This window comes from Galleria mellonella, unplaced genomic scaffold (genome assembly GCF_026898425.1).
Source record: "Galleria mellonella isolate WM207_F2 unplaced genomic scaffold, CSIRO_AGI_GalMel_v1 utg38, whole genome shotgun sequence".
Lineage (NCBI taxonomy): Eukaryota > Metazoa > Arthropoda > Insecta > Lepidoptera > Pyralidae > Galleria > Galleria mellonella.
In genome coordinates, this window is record NW_026442090.1 from 6,374,950 (window position 1) to 6,399,870 (window position 24,921).

The following is a 24,921-nucleotide window of genomic DNA, read 5'->3' on the forward strand; positions in this document are numbered from 1 at the left end:
TAGCGAGTAATAAAGCGTGACAAAATTTATAGAAACAACATTCGACCGTAGGGACTGTTGTTGGGACAATACATTATAATTGAGAGTCCTATTCACGCGGAACACCTTCTTGTCCCACATAACAGCTACAATGAAATATGTGAACAAAAAAATGTTTACAAAAGAATTGTATCCTACTTGGATTGAGGGGAAAAAAAGAATAGTGAACAGTGAAGATCAATACGGTAGATAAATAAAACGGACCATTGTGAAAGAAATGCTGCGCTGCCGTGCGCCCGCGCATGCGACCTCCTAAGTGCTCAAGAACCAGTAGACATTCACAAACTTTTGGTACCTACCTAATGATCTTTAGCAGTTTAAAAATACCTGACCTTAAAATGAAATATCAAAGCATAATTTTACTGCTTGTAACTTGATAAGGCAATAAACGAATTTGTAAAACAAGGTGAATCGTATACCTGGACAAAGGAGCTTTGAGACCGGGTTCTAATGACCGACTCAACGAATATAATCATTTGAACGTGTCAGGACATGCTGTCGGTTTTTTTTATATATCTCAGTGGGATATCTATGGTTGTTTTGTAAATGACCACTTCATTAAAGGTATTGGTTATCTAAAGGACACCGTTATTGTATTAATATATAAAGAACCGTAATGTTAACAAATAATAGATACAACAGATCATTACACATTAGGTATTAGTAGGTAATTTTTCTATCCAAATATTAAGTAGACAGATAAACACTTTTTCAAATGTAACCTCAGCATTTGCTGATACAAGATTTTTGGATAAGGTATCCATATTAATATCCATGAACGAGAACTATTGAGACGCGAGTGGAGATTTCTTCAAGTTTATTTTATTTATTTATTATTTTAATGTTTAATGCACAGTGTGATTATATATTTGGCGGATTTAAAACCGGATGTTGGTCTCTACCATATATTTTGTTAAGATATAATACCATATAAGTTGTTGTGTAAATATAAAAATAAACACCGATTAAATGTATATAAAAATGTTTAATACTCATATTAAAATCAAGGAACCTTCGTGATTCAGAGACTTAAATGTAAATTAAAATTAATAACTAAATGACTTTGTGGTTTAATGTATATTTAAATTGATATAACTTGTTATCCAGTAATAATTAATAAATGTTTAATTATTGTGGTACCGTAAATTACATTTACAAGAGCAGCAGCAAAAACTGCATTGGACCGACTACTTGGCTAGTGACCCGACGACAATCGAGGACACCCCAGAAACCGACCGGAGAGATCGTTCCCACAGCAAAATACTTGGAGCAAGCGGTGAAGAGGGGCGAAGGGGTCTGTGCGGAGGCGACGTACTGTGCGGGGAGGCAGCGGCTCGTAACAAAGGACCTTCCGGGAAACGCTACAATACAGGTTCGCGGCCACTGACGTGCAATACCTTTGCAGCGCAGATACCGGTCGTCATCGTCCATGTATACCTCTATACACACAACACTACCGGTATCAAGTCCTTTTGTCAATCAAATAAAACTATATGAAGCAGCGGTACTTGAAATAAAAAAAGTAACCTACCTACATATGCGAAATTTCTCGAGAACCTAATCATCAGATACCAGGAAATCATCGGCAAAGGCATCTATTCTAATAATCCTTATCAAGTCATAACGATAGTACGAATTGACAGAAGATTGACAACAACGATATCATGAAATTAAACATTCTTTATATTATAAGCAATAAGAAGAAATACTAATTTCGAATTTACCTGGAAACATCCAGTTGAAAAGACAAACAGAACGAAGATATTTTCGCATATGTGTGTATACAGTTCTTTAAAAAAGCGGATTGCTATAGAAGGAAATAAATGCAAGTTAGTGTCGAACCATGGGAAGCGGTATAGCGTAAAAGTAAAAGTGGGGTAATAAAATAAAATTCCCAGGCGGAGCAACAACCCGTTCCGGCGTGTGCACCGCCGGTGGCGGCGAATTTATTGCCGGCCCGTGTGCTGCCCACTCTAGCTCTGACTGATCGTTTCACTGACAGATAGCGCAGCTCCGCGCTGAATAGATGAATGATAATGTTATAACAATTTAAGGACAATTAAAAAGAGACAATAATTCAAATGCAAAATTATATCAATGAGTTGTCTTTTATTAATGTTTATTCAATAATAAATGTTTAAAATATTTTTAATAATAAAATTTGACTCAGGCAAATAAATATATTTGTATAGAGAAAATCAATATTTCATCTTCGTAGATAAAATACCTTTCACTTTTACAATAAGTCTTTGTAGACCTAGATTACCATATGACGGTTACTATAAAAAATATATTACTTGACTTCCAATAAGATTAGCAGTAGCAAACAGTAGCAGTATTTAGTACTGATCTAAATGTTTACTTATATTATGATCATGTCGTTAGAACGTAGGAAAATCAGGAAACAATTTTCCAGTTTCCAAGAATTGTCTCCGGTAAATAACAATCATGTGCGTGGTCGTTTCATTATTATGGTGAATTGACGTTAGCGACTGCCAAGTAACAGCATTATAAGCTCGCGTTGAAGATTGTGTATGATGTATTATAAAATAATTCAGATTCAAATATATATAATACGTTACTCGAATTTAAAATTATAGTAACTAAAACCATAAAATGAACTGGTTATGAAACTTTTTCAGAATAAAATTCTATTATACATTGTTTACAACTTTCATGGTATAAAAAAATTAATTTAACACATGGTGGTGTAAGAATTATCATTGAAATTTTTAGATTAAATACTAATAAATATATCTTGATAATAAACGCGGTAATATTTTTTTCCAAAACACAGGGAATTCCGAGAATCTTCAAACTGTATGATTATTTTTTTCTTTTGATTGGTTATCAATATGTATGTTTGTAATAGTACAATTGCATGAAATTTAATCATGAATTCTCATTTACAATGACTTGATGATTTCAAGCGTGAATGCTTTGATAAATATAATTTTTCGATTGAAAACTATAAATTTTCACATATTATATTTATTATAATGTTAATAACTATAGCTCACACCCACTTAGTTTGAATATACTTTGTCGTTCCTTCGTCTGTTCGTACAGGTTTTGAGAAAAAATATTTACAATTAATAATATTAATAATTATTTTATTGCATACAATCAATTAAGATGAATTTACTAGGAGAGTAGATTAGAGATATCTCAATATAAATAGATCCATCAACATTAGCTATTTTTTAAACTAATTTACGCGGATGCAAACTACTATATTTGGGTAACAGAGTAAATATAAACCGAAAACGAAAGTATTTTTTACAGGCAACATTTCATCCGTTAAATTTTCCCATTGGAGTTTCCGGAAAACCGTTTCATAGGAATATTAGCAAAATTTATATTCTAAAATTTGTATAACTTACAGGTTCGCGGATTTTGTAAAAACATGTTGCTTCTTATATATAATAAATGTGGTTATGTGACTTCATTCTTGGATGGGTCAATATAATTTGCTTAAATATTGGTGTGTAGTTTTAAACACCGATGTTGATGACATCGAGAAATTTATGTGTTTGTGTGGCAGTTTATTATTTTTTAGTCCACGTTGAATACCTAATGAATAATCAATACATTATGTAGCTATTTGTTTTACGGGATATGTAGATAGATAACACTTGTTCAATCTTCTGTACTCTTGCTCTATTAATAATATTAAGAACTAAATGGATAATGACATAATTCATGGGGCCGGTATACAGTTTCATATATCACAAACGCTGTGAGTCACGCAAGTGAATTTAGCCACTTCCAACAGCGACATCAATACAACACTAATTTAATCTATGGATAGACTACATGTATAGCAATTAATATGACAAAGTTATATTATCAAAATCAACAATTCCCAAAGTATTGGGAACCCAAGAGTTCCGTGAATTAAATGAATCGCATGAGCATGTTTTTACACGAATTTTATTCTAAAAATTGATAAATTTAATATTGACTTAATTGATATTGAATTAAATTGATATTAAATATCGAGTGGATGTATATTCTATCTATACATTACAAAGTATCGACGTATATACTTTTTAGTAACTTATGGTTGCTTTAAAAGTTTTGCAACCGCTGATAAGCCGAGCCGACAAGTCATGACTTGTTTCATATTAGGTCGTGTTAATTAAAATAATTTAATTCAAATGTTGGCTAGCTTTTAAAGAAATAGGTACTTAAATATATAAATTAAGTATTTATTTACTAACTAGATAAAATATAATACAAATTTGTAATTTTGTATTTTTAGGGTCTCAAAAAGAAAAACGTAATGCTTATAAGATCAGTTTGTTATCCTTCTGTCAAGACTTTTTTTCAGGAATGCGCGGAAGTATTAAGTTAAAATTAATATCAAACACTCAGGTCTACAATTCTTTCTCGAATTCTGTCTCGAACGACTTCAAGCGGGTTCCCCACGGCTCCGGCAATAGGTGGACGAGGAACACCAGGGGGTTTTAGCCGGTAAGAGTCCGGCAGTACCCACATATCTCCCCCGAGGTATGTGGGTCTGCATGAAGCATTTCCCCTCGGAAAAAAGTCTGCAATTCTTTAATACTGTGTAAAAATCAAACTTATACTCCTCTCCATCCAAAGGTTGCCTGGAAGAGATCACTTTTAGCGATAAGGTCGCCCATTGTATTCTCATTGTGATTATTTCTTGTAATTGTTTATATTTATGATAAGTTTACTAGTGTAATCTTTTGGAGGAAACAATAAAGAATCTATAATAAGAAATCTATCTATCTTATAAGTTAACGCTATCAAAAGGAATCAAAATTTATAGAGTACTTCCCGTTGACGTAAAATCATGAAATTTGGTAAGAAACAATCTTGTACTCGTATTACAGAATTAAAGGGAAAAATCCGAAAATTGCGAATTTGTAGTTCCATCACAATTTTTATTGCAAAATTAGAACAAAACAATAAAACACGCATAATTGTTTTTGGACTAAATCTACTAGCATTGCACATTTACAAATAAAAGAAATAGGTATTTAGTTAGTTACTTGGCTCAATATTCGATTATCGAGTGGCATGGCATTGCTGTGGATAATAATATTTTTTACAGATAGAATGTCAGGCTACATTGGAGAGATGTGAGGCGAGTGAGGCGAGGCTGGTGGGGAGACGCGGAGGGAGAAGGGGTAACGACTGGCAATCACCAATTCTGAGAATCGTACTTGTTTTCGCACCAGGTGCAATCATGCCACGTATATTGATGCACATTATACTTACAAAACCTTTGTAAGTTGATGTACCCGATGCCCATAAGGACAAGATGAAATAAAAACAAAAGTCAATAACTTATACTTAACTAAATGTTGCTTAATTAATTTAATTAAAAAGTATTTAAATAGGTTCTTAAAATACTTGTAGAGTGTAGATGATAGATACGTATGTATTTGAATTAAAACAATAATTATTTAATAAAGTAACTATATCTATCTACAGAGGTTGAGTTAAATATAGACTGTTTATAGCCATTTTAGCTCATAGTTGATGAAATACCTGTTTACGAAAATTAAATAATAGGTAGGTACTTATGCAATATTTTATTTTATACTTGAATAAGATGATAAACAGTTGTGACCTTCATTCACGGTTCAAGTTTCTCTTTTGATCACTACCTATTTCTACCCCTAGGAGAACCTCTCATGTTCAATGTTCTGTAGGACAATGTAAGTAACATTATCGTTGAAAACAAATCTGTTTGCTAATTAGCCCAGAATCTAAGGAAACATTAAAAATATTTAGAATTAATGTTTGACTTTTAAAATAATTGTCACACTACAAGCTTTATATATAATATCAAACGGCACGTAAAACCATCTTTCACGTTAGAGACTTTCCTGTACAGAAATGTTGTCCTAAAAATTCTTGACACTAAATGACATCTTTACAGATTAAAGGTCTCTAGTTCTCTACATAGAGTCGAATATAAAGATTATTATGCAATTAATCTCTGGTACTTTATGTAGAGTTAACTATAAAAAGTAATGCAATAGGTCGATAGATAAGTATTATCAATCTTTATTTTATTTTGATAGAGAATTAAATCTACATAAATATTAAAACGCCTCATTCACCCTACGTCGATTTAATAATATATACAAGTATATTATCCTAAAAAAACTTAATTTATATAAATCCGTAAAGACAGTAATATCAATACAGTAATTTACTCATCATATAAGTAGGATTCAAACTAAATTAAATAATAAAAAAACAACACTACTTACATCAGTAGTAACGAGGATGCTAGAAACTAAAATAATAAATAAAAAATATAAAGGGTCATATGTCGCTCTGTTAACAGTTTGAAATTTACTGCATCTGGCTATAATAACCATTAACTATGATGATTATTAAAACGTAAATAATCATCTTCATTACGCTATTACACGGGCAGGAATTTTAAATAAGACAAATGAGCAAAGTATTACTCGATTATCGGTTAGTTTTTTGGGGTCATCCGTGGTCTTTTATAATGCACTGGTGCAAGACAAACGAGCCGTCTAATTAGGAGTTAATTAATTATCCATTATAGGTAGCCAGTTATGTTTGTACTGTGCGTTTTTCACGTTCACATGTATACACTGTTTTTCAATGTAGTTTTATCCTTTACCATTACTTGTCCTTTAATTGGGTACATCCGATTCGATTAAACTGCACGCGAACTTAGGTATGTAATTTAAGCTCGCTGTGGGGTTTTTTTTGTAACACAGGGAACAATTGAGCATGCGGTTCACCTGATAGTAACTGACTACCGTCGCTCATGAGAACCTCTAACACTTAGCCGTTAAAAAAATTATGAGTCGCGTACATTAGATTGGGTAACAAAAATTTATTCTACGCAAACATTTAAATTATTAACTGCCAAGTGGTAAATATAACGAGCAGAGGAGGGCATTGTCACGTAGAATATTATGTACTTATACGAGTACATTATTATGTATTTGCGCACACAATGGACGAGGTTTCTGAGAATTTTTGTCTTAGTGCTTATTCACACCACCTGTCTGATGTTCTTTTGAGCTTTTTTCTGCTTAGGACATTGCGGTGTACTATATTGGGTCGCGATATTGGACTTGGCAATAATAAAATAAAAACACTACGGTATTATTCTACTTTAATTGACGTTTACTAAAATGGAGATCATTTAACGAAGGTAATTTATTTCATACACGACTTTATTCAATGGATTCTCACACAAGTCGGAGTTAAAAGGGTTCTTTTTATTCTTAAAGAATATGTCTTTTTCATTTATAAATATTTTTTTCTCATGGGAATGACACTTATCTGTGATAAAAGTATTCCATACGTTGATATAGATATTAATCATTACAAAAAATCATCATAATTACTAATGGGACAAGAATCGACAATTTTATTCTAAGTAAAAAAGCTACTGCATTTCCTACTGAATTTTGAATTTGCTTTCGAAAATTCAAATGCCAAATCAAGTATAAATAAGAAAGCAATTAAGATGGTATGTTTTGCCTAACTTATGCATTTTTGAAGACAATCTAAAGGGGGATTTGCAGTGTTTTGAAGAGAATAAGACTCTTTGTCATTTAAATAAACATGAAGTTAATTTTTTTTAACAATATTATTATTTCCAATTATAACAATGACTGTTTGTCCTTGACATCACGACACAGGGAATCCTAATGTGAAGTCTTGGTAACTAATGTATGTAACATACATAATATGTTGTATGTCTTTTGGCGCCAATAAAATTATTATAACTATTATTTACAAAATACAATTAACTAGTAGAGATATGCAAAATAAACCCACCAACGGTTAGGAGTGATGTAAAATTTGTTTAATTTTTTGGCAAAGGGGAAGAATTAGAAATTACAACAATTTTGTTTGCATGGCTGCTGTATTTCGGTTTCAAGGGTTGGATGTGGCAAAGAAATTGCAGGATATAGAGTGATAATACCTTAGTTCTCAAGAATGGCAATGACTGAAGGGTCTCATCATACGCCACACAGTAACTCTGTTATGTCCATGGTACTGTTCATGCGTATAGGTTATCACTTTCTATAAGGTAGGTCGTCAGCTTGTTTGCCATTCTAATTTACATAAAAAAAAATATCATACAAAATATAAAACATAGCTGTTACATAACGGGCATCCAATATATCTAAATTTTTAGAAAATTTATTTTGATTAATTTGAATTTATTTTTACATATAAGTTGTATATACTTGGACTTATTGTAAAACTCACCATTCGATACTTCTGTATCCCTTGACGCAGCAATGTATGCTCTTGAACTTGTCTTCGAAACCAAATTCAGTGGGGACAGGCTCTTTGGTAAACTGCATCCCAGCGGTGTTACTTGTAAAGGTATTCACCGAACAGTATTGACCTGCAGTCCCCAGGACTTCTGCGACGCTTGCCATCAAAGTAAGGGTCAGGAACCTCCACATGTTCATATCTGGAAAAAATATTACTATTAGATATATGTATACTCACTAAATTATATTTTTATATACCTACTTGTATTATAAAGGGCAGTCGCAGCCAAGATATAGATACCATACCATGTCAGCCCTTAATTGTTCACTACTAAACATAAGCGTCCTCCTTGGGGAGTTTTGCCAGTAGTTGTCATGCTTGGCAGGCGAGTTGTCAACCGCAGTTAGGCCTTGGGGATGTTTTAAGAGGGATGTTGCTGCCCATACCTTAGCGACTAAGGGACGTTAAGTTCCCTTACTCGCTTTTTACAACATTCACGGGTAGCCTAGTTACAATGTACAAATATATTTTACTCCGCCAAAAAAAAAAAACACGGAGTTTAATAGTGATATTATACCGATGGACGATATGTTTCACAAAAAAAAACCCGCCGACTTTAGCAAACCCAGTTATTTTGATTTAAGACTAAACTAAAGAAGTCCAAATTGGTCTATAAATGACGGGAATAAACATAAAAATATACAACCGAATTGATAACCTGGGACAAGAGACATTAAAATCGGTACAAAAATATATAAATTTAGAACATGGAATTTTTTTATAACATTTCGCTTTGCAGCACGTAGTATTTTTCTCCATTACAATATACAATAAACAGTAGCAACATAAAGTGACTATTGATTTCAGTAGGTTATTATGGGATCAACATAGCACTCATTTCTACTAAAATAATTTAAGATGAAGAATATTACCACTCTATTTTACCATATAAAAAACCATAGAAAAATGTCAAAAATTATTGTAGTCTACTTTACTGTCATAGATACTGACTCATATAGGTAAATAGGTAGGTGTGCGTTATGAATTTTCTGAGAATAGTTTATCTATATTATTCTGTACATTCGTACATACATAACACTCTTAGATGGAATTTACTCTATTTATTCCTATTGTAAGTTAAAAATCACGTCAATAAATTATAGAGATGTATCAATACTCGTAGATAATTTTTTTATGATTTATTGGAACTTGACGATCTATTGGACGATACAATCGTTTAAAGTTTAGCAAATTTTCCTTGATCATGAACTAGACAAAGTTTATTATTTTGTATTTTCATGTCTTTAAATCCCTGGGCACAAAGAGCGATGTATTAAAGGGTTATTTATCTTCTGAAACAAAACACCGATCGTGGTAATAAAGTTGAATATATTTAAATAATTTGTTTACCTATATAAACGTGGTACTATACAATTAATATACCTAATAGATAATATTTATAAAATATCGCTACCAAGTCGGACAGCCCCGAATTATAAAACGTGATAATAAAAGGTGAGTATAGCCGACGGAAATATTTACAACAGATAAATAGCTATATACCAATATAGCACTGAATCGGAAATTAAGCGAAAGTAGATAAAACGAAGATTCTATTAACTACCAACAACAGAGATATTTTTTAATATACTTGTATATCTGAGACCAAGACGGTTTGGGCGACGGATGACGAAAGTCGATAGGAGTCAAAGTTGGACAACCCATACACAGAGTAAAAATCTTTAGATATTACTTTAGAGAACTTTCTATTCCTAATCAGTATTTACAAGGGGGAAAGGTATTGTTAATAATGGGGTCAAATAGGTCCATTACGACCTTCACGCAGTTCCCTCTAAAAACAACCGCGATTAATTCTACGAGTAGTTGAATTCGTTAGGATTACCTAACTATACTGCTTTCATCCCTCACTGATGTCGCACTAGCGTAATCAGAGTGCAAGCGGGATTATACACAACGCTAAGTACTTATTTTTGATGTTATCAGTGCTTACAGTAATATATTATATTCATCATATAAATGATACTGGTTTAATCCATTTGAAAACGAATCGAAAGTATTTTGTTGTGGTTCATTCATTACTCATAATACAGTTATTTGTCTGTATATGTATGTACGAGTATAGTGTAGGTTTTACTGTGACTCTCTTTGTTCTAAGAAATTCTTAGTTCTCATTTATGGCATTACTCATTAACATTTTCTCAGGATATTGCTTCATACTATTTTATTATTTGAGTCTTTTGTATAAACACGACATGCCTTGTCAAAGTTATTAAAGAGACTTAATTTTACAATAGATAAAAGTATTATAGTAGCTGTGAAGCAGGTAGAAACAATTGTCTAGAAAGTCCAAGGATTATGATAATGGGTACCTACAACTATTGCAGTTCTCAGTAAGGCTCGTCGTGTCTATGGTCGTGTCATAGTAGGTACAGTCGCTCGCAAAAATATGTAAAGATATTTGTAATTCTCAATGTAATTATTAATGGAATAATAAATAGTCTAATAATAAATGACAATTCAATATCTTGATAGATGGTCTTTACGCGATCTATCCGGAAACCAGGACTAAATTCAGGGAGGGAGGAGGTATGGAGGTGCCGTCGCCTGGAGCCGTGATCCAAGGGGGTCGTAAAGATCGAAATGGAGTCACAAAATTTAAGAAAAGTCTTCGTTGTTTTTTCGTTGTCAATATTTGACTAGGAACATTTTGAGTACCTTAAAGGTTGGTAATCCAGTTATTTTTCGTCAACACGTTGGCACTGGGCATCGTCAACTCAAGGAAACCTCAGAATGTAACATTAATGCCGTGAAATCTGCAGTACAACTAAGATCAGGATCCCTTCAACATTAAACCAATTTTGCACACTAATTTTATGTCATATTTAGGTAAACGGACCGACCTCCTAAATATTATGGTTTTGTGAAATTAAAGCATGGTTTATGAAATCCTAACAGGATTATTCGTAAAACTATTAATGAAATATTGCCAAAACTAATTTCAATGTCGCTATTTTTGTAAAGTAAATTATGCTTTAGCGGTATCATTTTGGGAAAGTATTAAAATTTTAAATCTTACACGTGGCTGTACTTGCTAGTGTATTGTATTTTTGTAGTCAGCACCATTGTTTGAACTATCAGCAACACGCGGTTAAGTCGAGACACGATTTCAGCATTTTGTCATTATATAGTTAGGCAGCTACCTAACCCGCCTAGATAACAAGGTTTTATTCATAAAAACGCCCAATAAACATATTGTAACTACTATTTATTATTTTTCTTGTAAATTATGAATTTATAGTCGTAATAACAAAGTATGTTTAAAAAAGGCTGAAATTGCATTTTTTATATATTATATAATTATACATGAAACATATTTTTTGATAACATTTTTACAAAATGAATACAAACACACACGCACGTATAGACACACAAGAAAATACCAACATCGTTAGCACCAAATTTTTTATTATAAGAACAAGTATAAATACATAATATTGTAATAAGGATTTGACCTAAATATCGAACAAAACGACGAAACCAATTACCAATTCCGTGAATATGCCGTTTGCAAATGACCGGGCCCTAGGTTCTTGGAAAAGTAATTACTATAGCACCTATATTATATGTATCTCTTTCTCATTTCTCATCGGTCCTTGAATTGTCAATGAATAAAGAAAAGGGATGGATATATAATTCTGGGAATCATTTGTATTTTATGACTTTAAATATGGACCTGCATACAATATTATAAATATAATATATAAAGTTCTTTTTTTTTGGTAGGTGAAAATGAATTGGTGACCCCGCCTGCGCTATCGGTTTTACATTGGCAGAGCAACGAAGATGATAGGTGAGGACGAAGCAGATCATTGGCCCATTGTGACGAGTTCAACAATAATTAAACACGATGGTATGGTTTCCACAGAGAACCGCACTGAGGTTGATCTGATAAGATATATTGCTAGTAATGGGGCTGTTAGTATATCACATTACTTACAATCCCTTTTTCCACATACAAGCTCTTCTTTGGGGGACAATATTCCTAATTTTACAACGATGAAACCTAAAAATTATACATAATAATATACGGATAAAAGAAACTTAAGGCATAGTATAAACTCTAAAACGCTCATCAAACACGTTGTGTATAAATAATAATTTCAGTTGGTGTATATTTCAATTCAAAATAGAATAATAACATGGTTCACATCAGTACGTATACAAAAAAAACATCTAAAATGTTGACACATTTTGTTTATCTGACCAATTAATACAGCCTGTTTGAAAGCTATAAAGTACACAAAAATATTAATGAAATCATGAAATTTATTTTAAAATTATTTTTACTATCAAGAAAGTTTTATTATTATTGATTTATAAATAACGCTTTGATATTATGAAATATGAACATTTTGAGCACCATTTGTTATTTTGAATCTGATATATTTTGAGCTTAAACGTAACCTTATTAAATAGAATTTTTAATATAAGAAAAGTCAAAAAGTAAATATTTTTTATGCAAACTGTGTAGTTTGTATAATTCCGAAATCTTCGCCTTTATTACATTTATTTTAAAATCTCACTACATATCTTCACATCACACTCATATATTCTATTCATACTCAATATGAATAGAGGATATGGAGCAAGCCATCAGTCAACTATCTATGAAATAGTAAAAACATCATAGATAGATATACTATCGACTTATATTCGTATCTATTAGATATTGAACAAATGAATTAATGAAACCATCAAACAGTCAATGTATATTTGTAAATTGTATACAATATATGAATAATTAATGCACTATTATACCTAAGATAGTCTTCTAAAAGTTTTGAATTTTCTCTATCGATCATGTGACTTGCATCGGTTTTCCAATCACAGTTCATGTACATTTTACGTAATTGTATGGATTTATCGTTTGTACCTATATTTAGTATAAACGTAAATTGTTATAACCTTTATATTGGTCTATGTATTAATGAAAAACGGTAAGCGACACCAACTTTCAGGAATTATTAATATCTGGAAATCATTTTATGTTCGACGCATCCTGAGCAATCAACGATGACCAATAGAAGAACGATCGACGCGCGACGAGTTTTCTTTCACCGTTGGCATAGTGCAGCTCGTCCATAACGGTAACATAAGGTCTAAGGCTTTGTATACAAATAATACAGATATAGATTTTCTACGATAATATAACAATGCACGCCCCTCCAAAATCCAAAGAATTAAAAATGTGTGAGTAAAAATATTTACAAGGTTTTAACCAAGGAATATAATACTCCTCGGCTGGACTGACACTAAAGACATTTCCTCACAAACACAAACAGACCACCACGTCTGTATTCATTGGTCTGGTCATACAACACAGTCAAAAGCCGAAAGGGCGTACCATGTTAAATAGACATACTTTACTTAAATTGATTTCATGCAAATCATATTAGAATTTAGAATTATGAGGTAGGTACGAAGGCTCTTGAAACCTTTTTTTATTAACCTCGAAGTGCAATCTAATTGTATAACATCAATATAATAGGTACTTAGGTACCTTATGTTACGGTACATTCTGTTTTTTTTAGTTATCCTAACAGCCCAAATGGATTTCGATGAAAATTATTTAGCTAATGTGCTGTCTTGAGCGCCATTAAATAAACAAAAGACAAATATCATAAATCGGTAGTTAAAACATTTTTCCGCCAATGAGATCATACGACAGTTGACTTCTTCACATTCATTCACCTATAAGACATATCTAGATTAAGGAATTACGTGTCCAAATCAGCATTTAAAATTAGGTAGGTATACTACAAAAACTAAGAATATAATTACATTTAGAGTAGATAAACACGGAATGTATGAATCAGGTAATGCCCGGCTTAATCCTTATACAAATCATAACTTCCACTCTAAGTATCTTCAGATAATAATAACTATTTTGATTACCTTTACCTACTGAGGATAATAGGCCTGGTTATTACAAAAATGTGTCCTTTTATAATATGAGTGTAATACACATTTTCTGAATTATTTTTGTACATTTAAATTCGAGTCTTCTGCAATCAAAGAAACCTTTGTCTTGATATAACCCCGTACAAAGCTATTATTACAAATGTATTTGCTTTTATATAGTTGTAGCGTGCGCGATGGTAGTTGTAATACAAGGTACTACAGGCCGGCGCATCGACCAGAGATTTTTGCAATTACCGCCGTACGGCATACTCGTATCTCGTGGTAATTTGCCGCTCCTCGGCCTCTGATCGACTTCTCGGAACCGCAGTTGCATCAACATCGACTGTGCACTCAGCTATTGCGATTAACGCACTAATTACTGCGTGCGGCACCGCTGTAAACCACGGCGGTGTTTACACGGAAAAGTCGATGACTTTTCCTATTGAATAAACAGCCTCGGCCTGATTAAGTATATAATACTTGAGATCTGTTTTGTTGATTTCCTAGTATTTGTGTGCATGCATTAATAAAATGTCACATTATAAAACACACGTACACAACATAAATATTTATTTTGGTTATGTTGTTAGTATTGAGAACAAACATCATTGAATTCTGATACTCAGAACACATTTTATAAACTACATTATTACTCCAATTAAATAAATATCAAATATTCAATCATCATTCAAACTAGCCATTATTAGTAATTGACAATTAAATATGGGTTTTCATTTTTGCCTTAACCAAAAAGAAACTGTGGCTCTACAAAAATTAGAAAATTAAAGAGTTATTATAATCAAAAACAATATCTAGTCTAAAACTTATTTGGATGACTTAAAAAAGGTATAAATATATATGTATGTATATGTGTATGTATGTATATATATTTATATATGTATGTGTATGTATATATTTGGATGTATGTGTATGTGGCGTCTGTAAATAAATATTGTTAATATTTATCTCATAGCCACTTGTCAACATCATTACTTTCTTTTCCATCAAGTAGGTTAATTTAATTGTACATAGATATTTCACCTCTTTCTATCTTTCGCACTGGACATACAGACATGACAGCGACGTTTACTTCACACATTCATTTCTGCTGTCATTCTCTCATTATATAAAAATCAATAATATAATCAAGCTAGTTGTTACTTATTTTCGTCCAAACAACTACATGTATATGACTATGCTGTCACAGATATTATTTTTTACACATCTATTTTTTTTAACGCGCCACCTATCTATTTATGCTTTAATTCCTTCTACCAAAAGGTTGTCTGGAAGAGATTGCTTAGCAATAAGTCCGCCTTTTGTACTACACTATATGTATTGAAAATTGTTAAACAAATCCTGTTATGTTGGTGTAATAAAGTGTTAAATAAATAAATAAATATAAAAAGTACAAAAATATATAAAGACAAAAATGGGAAATGAGGAAGAATTAGAAAAAGATACTATATATAAAAAGATAATATATATATATATATATATATATATATATATATATATATAATAAATAATGTAGTATGATCAAATACTAACACACAAAGATAAGTATCCAGATAGGAATTTACACATTGTTGAACTAATATCTATCTAAATGTTAAATAAAATATTTTTCTTTAAAAAAAACAGTGTAACAAGTACATTAAGAAATAAATACCATAAAGATAACAAAGGAGATAGTTTCAATTAAAATCTACTAGTATTTTATACAGTTGTGACAGACAAACTCTAGACACATTTCAGTGTTTCATTAGTATAATATATTACTTCCCTACTGAAATAATGTATTTAATAACAGGTATAACATTATGAGTTAATTAAGTTTTTTGTCAATAATAAGGAAGAATCAATTCAAGTGTCTCATGATTACTAACATTGTAATTAATTAAAAATTTGATATTATTTAATTATGTTATTTATTACTTTAAAACAAGTATATAAATATTTATAGTAACTTTATTGCTACTAGAAACAGGAATGATAATATATAAACTTATTTTAACAAAAATAATAATTTTAATTAAAAAAGAGTAAGTAGGGATAATACAACAAAAAGTACAAATTATATTCTATATCTTCACTAATAATATATATGTGCAAATGAGTTTGTTTGTTATCTCTTAGTGCTTTTAAAGCTCAATCAATCTTCAAAAAATTTTACACACATCAAGATTAAAATTGTGATAGAAAAGAGCATTGACTACTTTTTATCCCAATTGATTTATAATATACTAGTTATAGATAAAGATAATAAGCAAAAAATAAAAAATATCGCAGACTAGTTGGTCTACACAATTTACTATTAGTTATTAGTTAGTAACAATTTTAAAACTAAATATGTATGCAGATATGGAAAATTTCTCAATTTATTTGTACTGAATATAAATTATTTGTAATTTGTACTTGAAGGATATTGAATTAAATTATTAATTTAAAATTGTCTCTACACAACAATACCTACTTTAATATTAATAAAATTTGTATGAGAACATAGCAGCAGCATAACACACTATCGATTAAAATTAAAAACACTTTAGAATTGATTTAAATATCGCATAAAATACAAGCCGGCAGGAAAAAACAATCTTCTTGTATTCACTTAAAAGTACGTAAATAAATTACAAAATACAGAAATCTTAAGCATGTCAGGTTATCTTTTAAAAATTTAAGAGAAAGTTTCAATAACACTATTGCGGCACAACGATTATTATATGAAATAGTACCATGCAATAAAGCGACCATTCGATGTTCATTTTACATAATTAACAATGCTGATATTTATTATTTTTATATTTTTAATAAAGGTAAAACAATGAAAACAGATTTAAAAACTTTTAGGTACCTAACATAAAGAAAATATTATTACTCACCAAATCTAGAAATGATAAATCCTAAGTTCTGAGAAGTGTAACTCAACAAATTTTCCTATTGTTAATTAGTATTGTTCTAAATCATTGCACGGCACTTATAGAAGTATTCCTAAGTCTTTTTATTTAACATAACGTTTTAAAAATATTAACTATATCGATGCTCACTTTTTTTAAAACAAATTCTTCGTAAATACACATATTCTCAAAGCAAAGCACCGCGTGCAACTGACATTAAATGTCAGATTAGAGATAGTAAGAATGAATGAACTGTAAATGAATGACGAAACCAGCGGGCAACCCGGTTAATGTTGCCAGATCGTTATTTTATTTTTACCATGTGGACGGTAGGATTTTAATGAATGAAAATGTGTTACACCCTTGCATGGACTATGTTTTTCAATGGATGTTATGGCATATGAACGTTTAGCAGATATTTTATGGGATAATCTGAACTAAACCCGGTAATTTGCGATAAGTTTTATTGCGCTGACCATTTTTTTTAAGGATGATAATGGAACGGTAACCCCACTTGCGCTATCAGTATACACTGGCACGGCACTAATGAAGGATGATAGGTGAGGATGAAGCAGGTCAGTTGGCAAAATTTGTCACGATGATTTCCAGGGGGAACCGCGTGGAGATCGACTTGTTAGCAATGAACCTGTTAAATCTCATTACTAACGACCTCTCACCTCCTGCTGATCATGTTACAAAGCAGGAAACAAAGAGAGATTTAATAAATTAATCTATCATAACCAATACACATTAGTCTATGCTATAAATCACAGATTAAGAATATGGCTCACAGCTAACAATATGCACTAGCAGAGTACCAGTGAACGACGATAAATTAGAATAAAAAAGCAGGCTAGGTCATTGTTATTTCGCTAGTAATTAAACACAATCGAATTCGCGAGAAGGTCGACAGAGTATATTATTAGCTACTAATCCCTGTTACTAATATTCCCTTCCCCTAGCTACATGATTGGATTATGTTTGTTGCTAGCGAAATACCAAAGGGGGATAATAGGTCAGAAATTAACTGCTATAGTTTTCAGGAAGGACTAAGTATATTGCTAGCAGTAGAGTGCTACTAATATGAAACGAAAAAGACATGATAAAGGTAGATACTTGGACGCAACAATTTTTATTACATCTATTATCCACTATAAGAGACAAAAATTTTGACAATAAGTTTATACACTTTTTAAGCTTGCGGTAAGTTTACTATTGTAAACTTTTACATGGAAGAGTAATCTATCGTTTTGTCAATCTTATATTATTTGCTATGATAATATTTGATTTGAAATTAAATATAATGCAGCAAACTATTTTAATAACTGTAAGATATTAAATCTGAAATTTATATTTATTAATTATATCTATAGTTCATTTCAAAAGAAATTAATTAAAGTATTAACAAAATAATTAAGTTTATCATAGTCTGTTAATATATAATATAATAGTAGTAATGTAAAATCGATTAACTGATTGGATGTTTCGACCATAATGATATCATGCCTCTGCAAAAAAATTTACTTACCTTTTTACTTAATTTTATTATAATATAATGTACATCCATGTTTACTGATTATTGTAAGCAAATTAGAAATGAAAGATTTTTTTTTATTAATTAGTAGTTCCTTGTTTCTATTATGGCAATATTATTTATATGGCAGGAATTTAGGCGGGAATTTTTTAAATTCAGGTTAGACAGTAATCTGTAGTACGAGGGAAAGGAATTGTTAGCGATGGGGTCCAACAGCCCCATTGCTAGCAATGTTACTAATCTGGTCGACCTTGATGAAATTAAAATAAAGGGAGAAATCTATATAGTATATTATATTTTATTTAACTTTAGATTGAGAGTAAACAGTAAAAGGTAACCTAGCAACGCGTGAGCTCCATAGACTAACATAACACATAAAACCTACTTCAACACCCCCACTGGAGTCCCATGCGTTGCACACAATAACTGTGTTTAATAGCACCAAGGGATTTAGTCAGAACATCAGCAGGCATAGAGCCTGTATCGCAATATTCAACTTTAATGTCCTTACCTTCGGCTAACTCTCTAACATAATGAAACTTAATATTTATGTGTTTAGACCGTTTACCAATTACCGGGGAATATGTCAATGATCTGGCACTTTGACTGTCACTAAAAATAGTTACACATCCTACATGACCAGTTAACTCTCCATATAGACCTTTAACAAACATAACGTCTTTAGCTGCTTCACAGATCGCAATGTATTCAGCCTCTGCAGTACTTAGTGCTACACACCGTTGTTTACAAGCCTGCCATGAAATTGTCCCACCTGCATAAATTAACGTGTAGCCAGTAAACGAATGTCCATCAGCATTAGCACCCCAGTCAGCATCTGCATAGGCAACTAACTCGCTTTTGCTTTTCTTGAAAGTGAGCCTCGCATCTATGGTACCCTTAAGATACTTTAATAGTCTCTTTACGGCAGACATGTGTGATGATGCAGCACAAGAACAAAATTTACTTAAGTAGCTCACCGCAAAACTAATATCTGGTCTTGTAGCACATGACAGATACATTAAAGAACCTATAATTTCTTGATAGTTGGGAATCTCGTTGGTTTCCCCTTTTTCCAACTTACAGACACAGGGTCAGCACCGTCAGACATATAAAAGTTATAGACCATATCTGGATCTCTAATCAAACGTCTATCTCTTAATGGATACCTTCTTTCTTGAGTCACTAGCTCTTGTATACCATTTCGATCATTTATACCTCTTTCAGCTGATTCTGTAGAGTCAACCATAATTTCACCTGGTTCAGTACAAATAGAATCATGAAATACTTCATCCACGTCTGTTGTGCTTGAAACATCTTGGCGTACAGATTCTGTGTGTAGTTGTTGTGTGACCTTCGTAATATCAATAGGCACATTTATATTCTCAAGATTTCGAAGTCTTTTACTTTCACATGGAACCGCCACTACATCTGATGTTATTGGACCAAATTTAAAAGGATTATTATTTTCTCGATCTATATAACTCTCTGTTATCTTTTCATTAAAAATCGCATCACGAGCAACTATAAATCGCTTTGGGTTAGCCAAGTTTACGAATTTATAACCCATATCACTGTATCCAATCATTGTCATCTCTACTGTCTTTGAATCCATCTTCTTTCTACTACCATCTTTTATAAGGACTTGTGCAGATGATCCAAATACTCTAAGATGAGAGAGATCTACTTTCTTACCTGTCCAAACTTCTTCAGGAACTTTATTTGAAAGAGCCATAGTAGGTGATCTGTTCTTTAAGTATATAGCACAATTCAAAGCTTCACCCCAAAATCTCTGATCAAGATTATTATCATGTAACATGCACCTAGCCTTTTCAACTATCGTCCTATTGGTTCGTTCCGCTACACCGTTCTGTTCTGGTGTGTGAGGTACAGTTCTCTCGTGTTTAATACCGCGACGTTCTAAATAATTTTGAAATTCTTTATTTGTATATTCTGTACCATTGTCGCTACGAAGTCGCTTTATTTTCTTACCAGTCTGATTCTCGACAAAAGCAACAAATGAACAAAATTTAGAAAATACTTCAGTCTTAGACGATAACAGATACCCGAATACCTTTCTACTAAAATCATCTACTAGAACTAGACAATATTTCGCTCCTCCCCAGGATGGATCAAGAGGACCGATTAAATCAGTATGTACTAATTCTAAAATATCACGTGCACGCTTATGTTTCCTTTTATTAAACTTCTTTCTCTGTCCCTTTCCTTGATAACAAGCTACACAAAAATGCTTTGATGGTTTTCCCTTTAGAGATAAGCCCGTTACCATCTTTTGTTGCATTTTCATTTGAGGATATGACAGGTGGCCTAACCTCCTATGCCACAATACTAAATTATTATCATTTATATCAGCTTCACCAAAACTAACAAAATTGCTAGCTGCAGCCGTAAATGATGTTGAAATATCACAATCCTTACGTGTCTTTATTTGCTCAGGTCCTAGAATATATAACCCCTTCTTTAAACTCGCTTGAATCAAAGGAACTCCTGATATGGAAACACTATTATTATCATAAAACGTGCAGTAATTTTTGTCAAATACTACCGTATAATTATTCTCTGTCATTTTACTTACCGACAATATATTAGTAACGAGGTTGGGTACGCATAAAACGTTTTCAAAATCTACCTTAGTGTTACGATTTTCATGATTCAATTTTACCTTGATCTTTCCTTGACTTTCGGAAATTATTTTATGATCATCAGCAGTTGTTATAACCTTCGAAATATGTTTCGGTTGGTCAAGGAGAGATTTAATTGAGGTCATGTGAGATGTAGCACCAGAATCGACAACCCACATATTACTAGATTTGTTAGCTGAAAATAAGGATATCTCATTATTACCCATAACAATATCAGTAACTAAACCTACTTTGTTACTATCTACGTTACATTTGTTGATAAATTTTTTACATTGCCATTTAAAATGACCTTTTTTCTTACAAAAATGACAGATAATTTGTTTTTTACGAGGTTGATTACTACTATAATTATTAGAACTTGTACTATTATTAGACACTAGCACTGAGTTCTCCAAATTGTCGCCCGATGACTTCGACTGCTGCCGCTGTCCTTCTATAAAAAGAGCAGAAATAACCGCTTCCGTAGTTATAGAACTAGCAGAATGCTCTAGTGCCATCACCAGTCCATTATATGATTCTGGTAACCCTGCTAGCATAATTATAGCGACGAATTCATCATCAAGTTTCTGGTTTATAGATTGTAGCGCCTGTTGGGTTGCTTGCACTTCGTTGACGTATGCCTCTATTCCCGAAAAGTCATTCAACTTCATATTGAAAAGTTTCTTTAATAGCGTGAGGCGTCGTAATAAACCACTATCAGCGTATGCCTTCTTCAAAGCAAGCCAGGTCTCCCTTGCCGTTTTAGCATTATTCACAAGTGGATATAGATATTCAGCTATCATTAAACAAATTTTTGACCTTGCTTTACCATCCAACTTGCTTTTCTCTGCATTATCCGGTATAAAATCTTCATTATTAACGCACTCCCACAAATCTAAGTCAATCAAAAACATTTGCATTGCGAATGCCCACGATCCATAATTGGATTGGCCGATTAACTTACTTATAGTTGGAGCCTGCATTATTTTACTATTTTAGGTTTGCTGGCCCATAACCTGATGAAATTAAAATAAGGGGGAAAAACTATATAGTATATTATATTTTATTTAACTTTAGATTGAGAGTAAACAGTAAAAGGTAACCTAGCAACGCGTGAGCTCCATAGACTAACATAACACATAAAACCTACTTCAACAGACCTCCACGCGATTACTTCTCGTGGGATTTTTCACCATGAGCTAACTGACCTGCTCTCATCCTCATCTATCACACTGGTGCTCCGCCAGCGTATTCCGATAGCGCAGACGGAGTTACCATTTCATTATCACCCATTAAAAAAATCTGTGTTGCGAAAACAACATAGCGATATAATGGTATTACGTTTTCCTGACTGCTTTTCTTTATTTTGTTAATCAAATGTAAAATAAACTATATTGTCATCAAATACCCTTTTAATATAATAAATGTGAAAGTTTATGAAAAATTTTGCCGTGTGATCCCGGCATAGAATAGGCTACCCCTTTCTTTCCCATGGGTGTCGTGAGAGTCGACTAAAGGAGGGCGAGGGATAGGCAGCAGCATCCCTCTTAAAACATCTCTAAAAGCCTAACTGCGTTTGCCAACTCGCCTGCCAAATGTGACAACTACTAGCAAAACTCTTCTTATGATGAAGGCTTATGTTCAGCAGTGGACAGTTAACGGCTGAAACAATAAAAAAGCCCCATTGCTCGTAATTTTAGATTATATAGATAGATCCTCAAGCCTCAAAAAAGGGGTCAACTTTTTGTCAGCTATTTTAAATTAGTTGATTAGTTTTTATTTATCAATATCTATATATTTACTCATAAAATGTATTTTGACGTATTATTTATTAAATAAAAAACGTGTTTACGCATTAATAAAATGGAAAATTACCCTAAATATACCCTATCAGGTTGACTTCCACGTGGTTCCCCAGAAACAATTGTGGTTCATTCTTGCTGAATTCGTCATAATGAACCAACTGAACTGCCTTAATTCTCACCTATCATCCCTCACTAGTTCCACTAACGTATACCCACCGATAGCGCAGGCTGGGTTGCGATTCCATGTTTTTCTATAAAAAAATATCCTTAACCTATCTATACCAAAACATTGATGTTTATTTGTAATGGATGAACTCAAAAATTATTTAACCGATTTTAAAAAAGTTCTCACCGATAGGAAAATACTTTATCAGCGAATAATAGTTATTGAATAAATAAAAAAGGTATGTGATGGATAATGATCAAGTACCTTTTACGGGTATGAAGGGATTGTTAGTCAAGTTGACCTCCACGCGATTGCCCTGGAATCTACTATGATTAATTCTTATCAAATTTGTTAAGATATGTTAATTTCTTATATCATATTATTATTTAATGATCTCTCGCCAGCGTATACTGTTAGCGCAAACGGAACCATTATATTTTCATCTATCTAAAAAATAGTACCTTTTCACAGAGTATTGTACAATTAAAATTGATATTGTACATTCTTATCCTTAGCACAGATTTTTTTTTTAATCACAAAGGTGGATAACAATCATACAGCTCGTCTGATGGTTAACGGTCATCATAGCCTATAAACGCCTGTAACACTATATTAGGGGTTTCACGTGCGTGTTGGCGACCCTGTAAATCGGGTAACAGAATGTTATTATAATAGTAAATTTTAATCACGATGTGTGATGAATTTAGTGGGTACAGAGAAATAACACCTGAGTTCTCAGGAATGGCAACACATGGGGGATATCATGGGCGAAACAGTATACTCTGTTATGTCCATGGTACTGCTCATGTCTATAGGCGACGGTTACCAGTTTCCATGAAGTGGGCCGTCAGCTTGTTTGCCATTCTAAGTTGGATAAAAAAAAAAGATCTAGGGCACCACCGCACGGAGGTAGACTCATATTATATAGTGTTCCGGATCGCCGCTCCTACTGAATAGAATGTAAATAGTTTATAATATTTTTAATAATTTTATAATATCCTGATAGGAATAGTTTAATGCAAATAGTTTTCCAAATGTTTAATAGTAACAGTTTTATAATGTTTATAGTAATAGTCTTGTAATAGTTCCGAATAGTGATAGTTTTTCTTGTAAGAATTGTTATATAAAAAAATATTAATGAATATAATAAATATTAATAATAGATAGCGAAGTTGACCTCCGAAGAAAACTAACCATCATAGCGAAATTGAAGAAACCTGCGCTATCGGTATATACTGGTGGGGTACCAGTGAGGGCTGATAAGTGAAGATGAAGTAGGTCAGTTAGCCCATCGCGACAAATTCACCACTAAATAAATCACGATGGTTTCCAGTAGGAAACGCGAGAGGGCGATCTGATAGGATATGTTGCTAGTTTTTTTTTTTTTATACAACTTAGAATGTCAAACAAGCTGACGGCCCACCTGATGGAAAGTGATAACCGTCATCTATAGACATAAGCAGTACCATGGACATAACAGAGTATACTGTATCGCCCATGATACCCCTCATGCGTTGCCATTCCTGAGGAAACAGGTGTTATTCCTCGGTACCCAGTAAATTCACGCCATATCCCACCCTTCAAACCGAAA

The 24,921-nt window shown here is 32.4% G+C and overlaps 2 protein-coding genes across 3 annotated transcripts in view; both read right to left on the bottom strand.

Annotated features, from left to right (window-relative positions):
- The window catches only part of LOC113522466 (uncharacterized), a 43,947-nt gene extending 26,529 nt beyond the window's left edge, over positions 1-17,418 (bottom strand). For both annotated transcript variants that reach the window (XM_052897885.1, XM_052897886.1), the window contains exons 1-2: positions 17,172-17,418; positions 8,293-8,503 (exon numbers count right to left, since the gene is read on the bottom strand). In XM_052897885.1, coding sequence (XP_052753845.1) covers positions 8,293-8,501 — 209 coding nt within the window. In that variant the 5' untranslated portion in view covers positions 8,502-8,503; positions 17,172-17,418. The remainder of the gene's footprint in view (positions 1-8,292; positions 8,504-17,171) is intronic.
- Positions 17,419-19,106: 1,688 nt separating this feature from the next.
- On the bottom strand, positions 19,107-19,739 carry LOC128201265 (uncharacterized). The gene has a single exon (XM_052897725.1). The coding sequence runs from the start codon at positions 19,737-19,739 to the stop codon at positions 19,107-19,109; it is 633 nt and encodes a 210-aa protein (XP_052753685.1).
- Between the last annotated feature and the right edge of the window lie 5,182 nt (positions 19,740-24,921).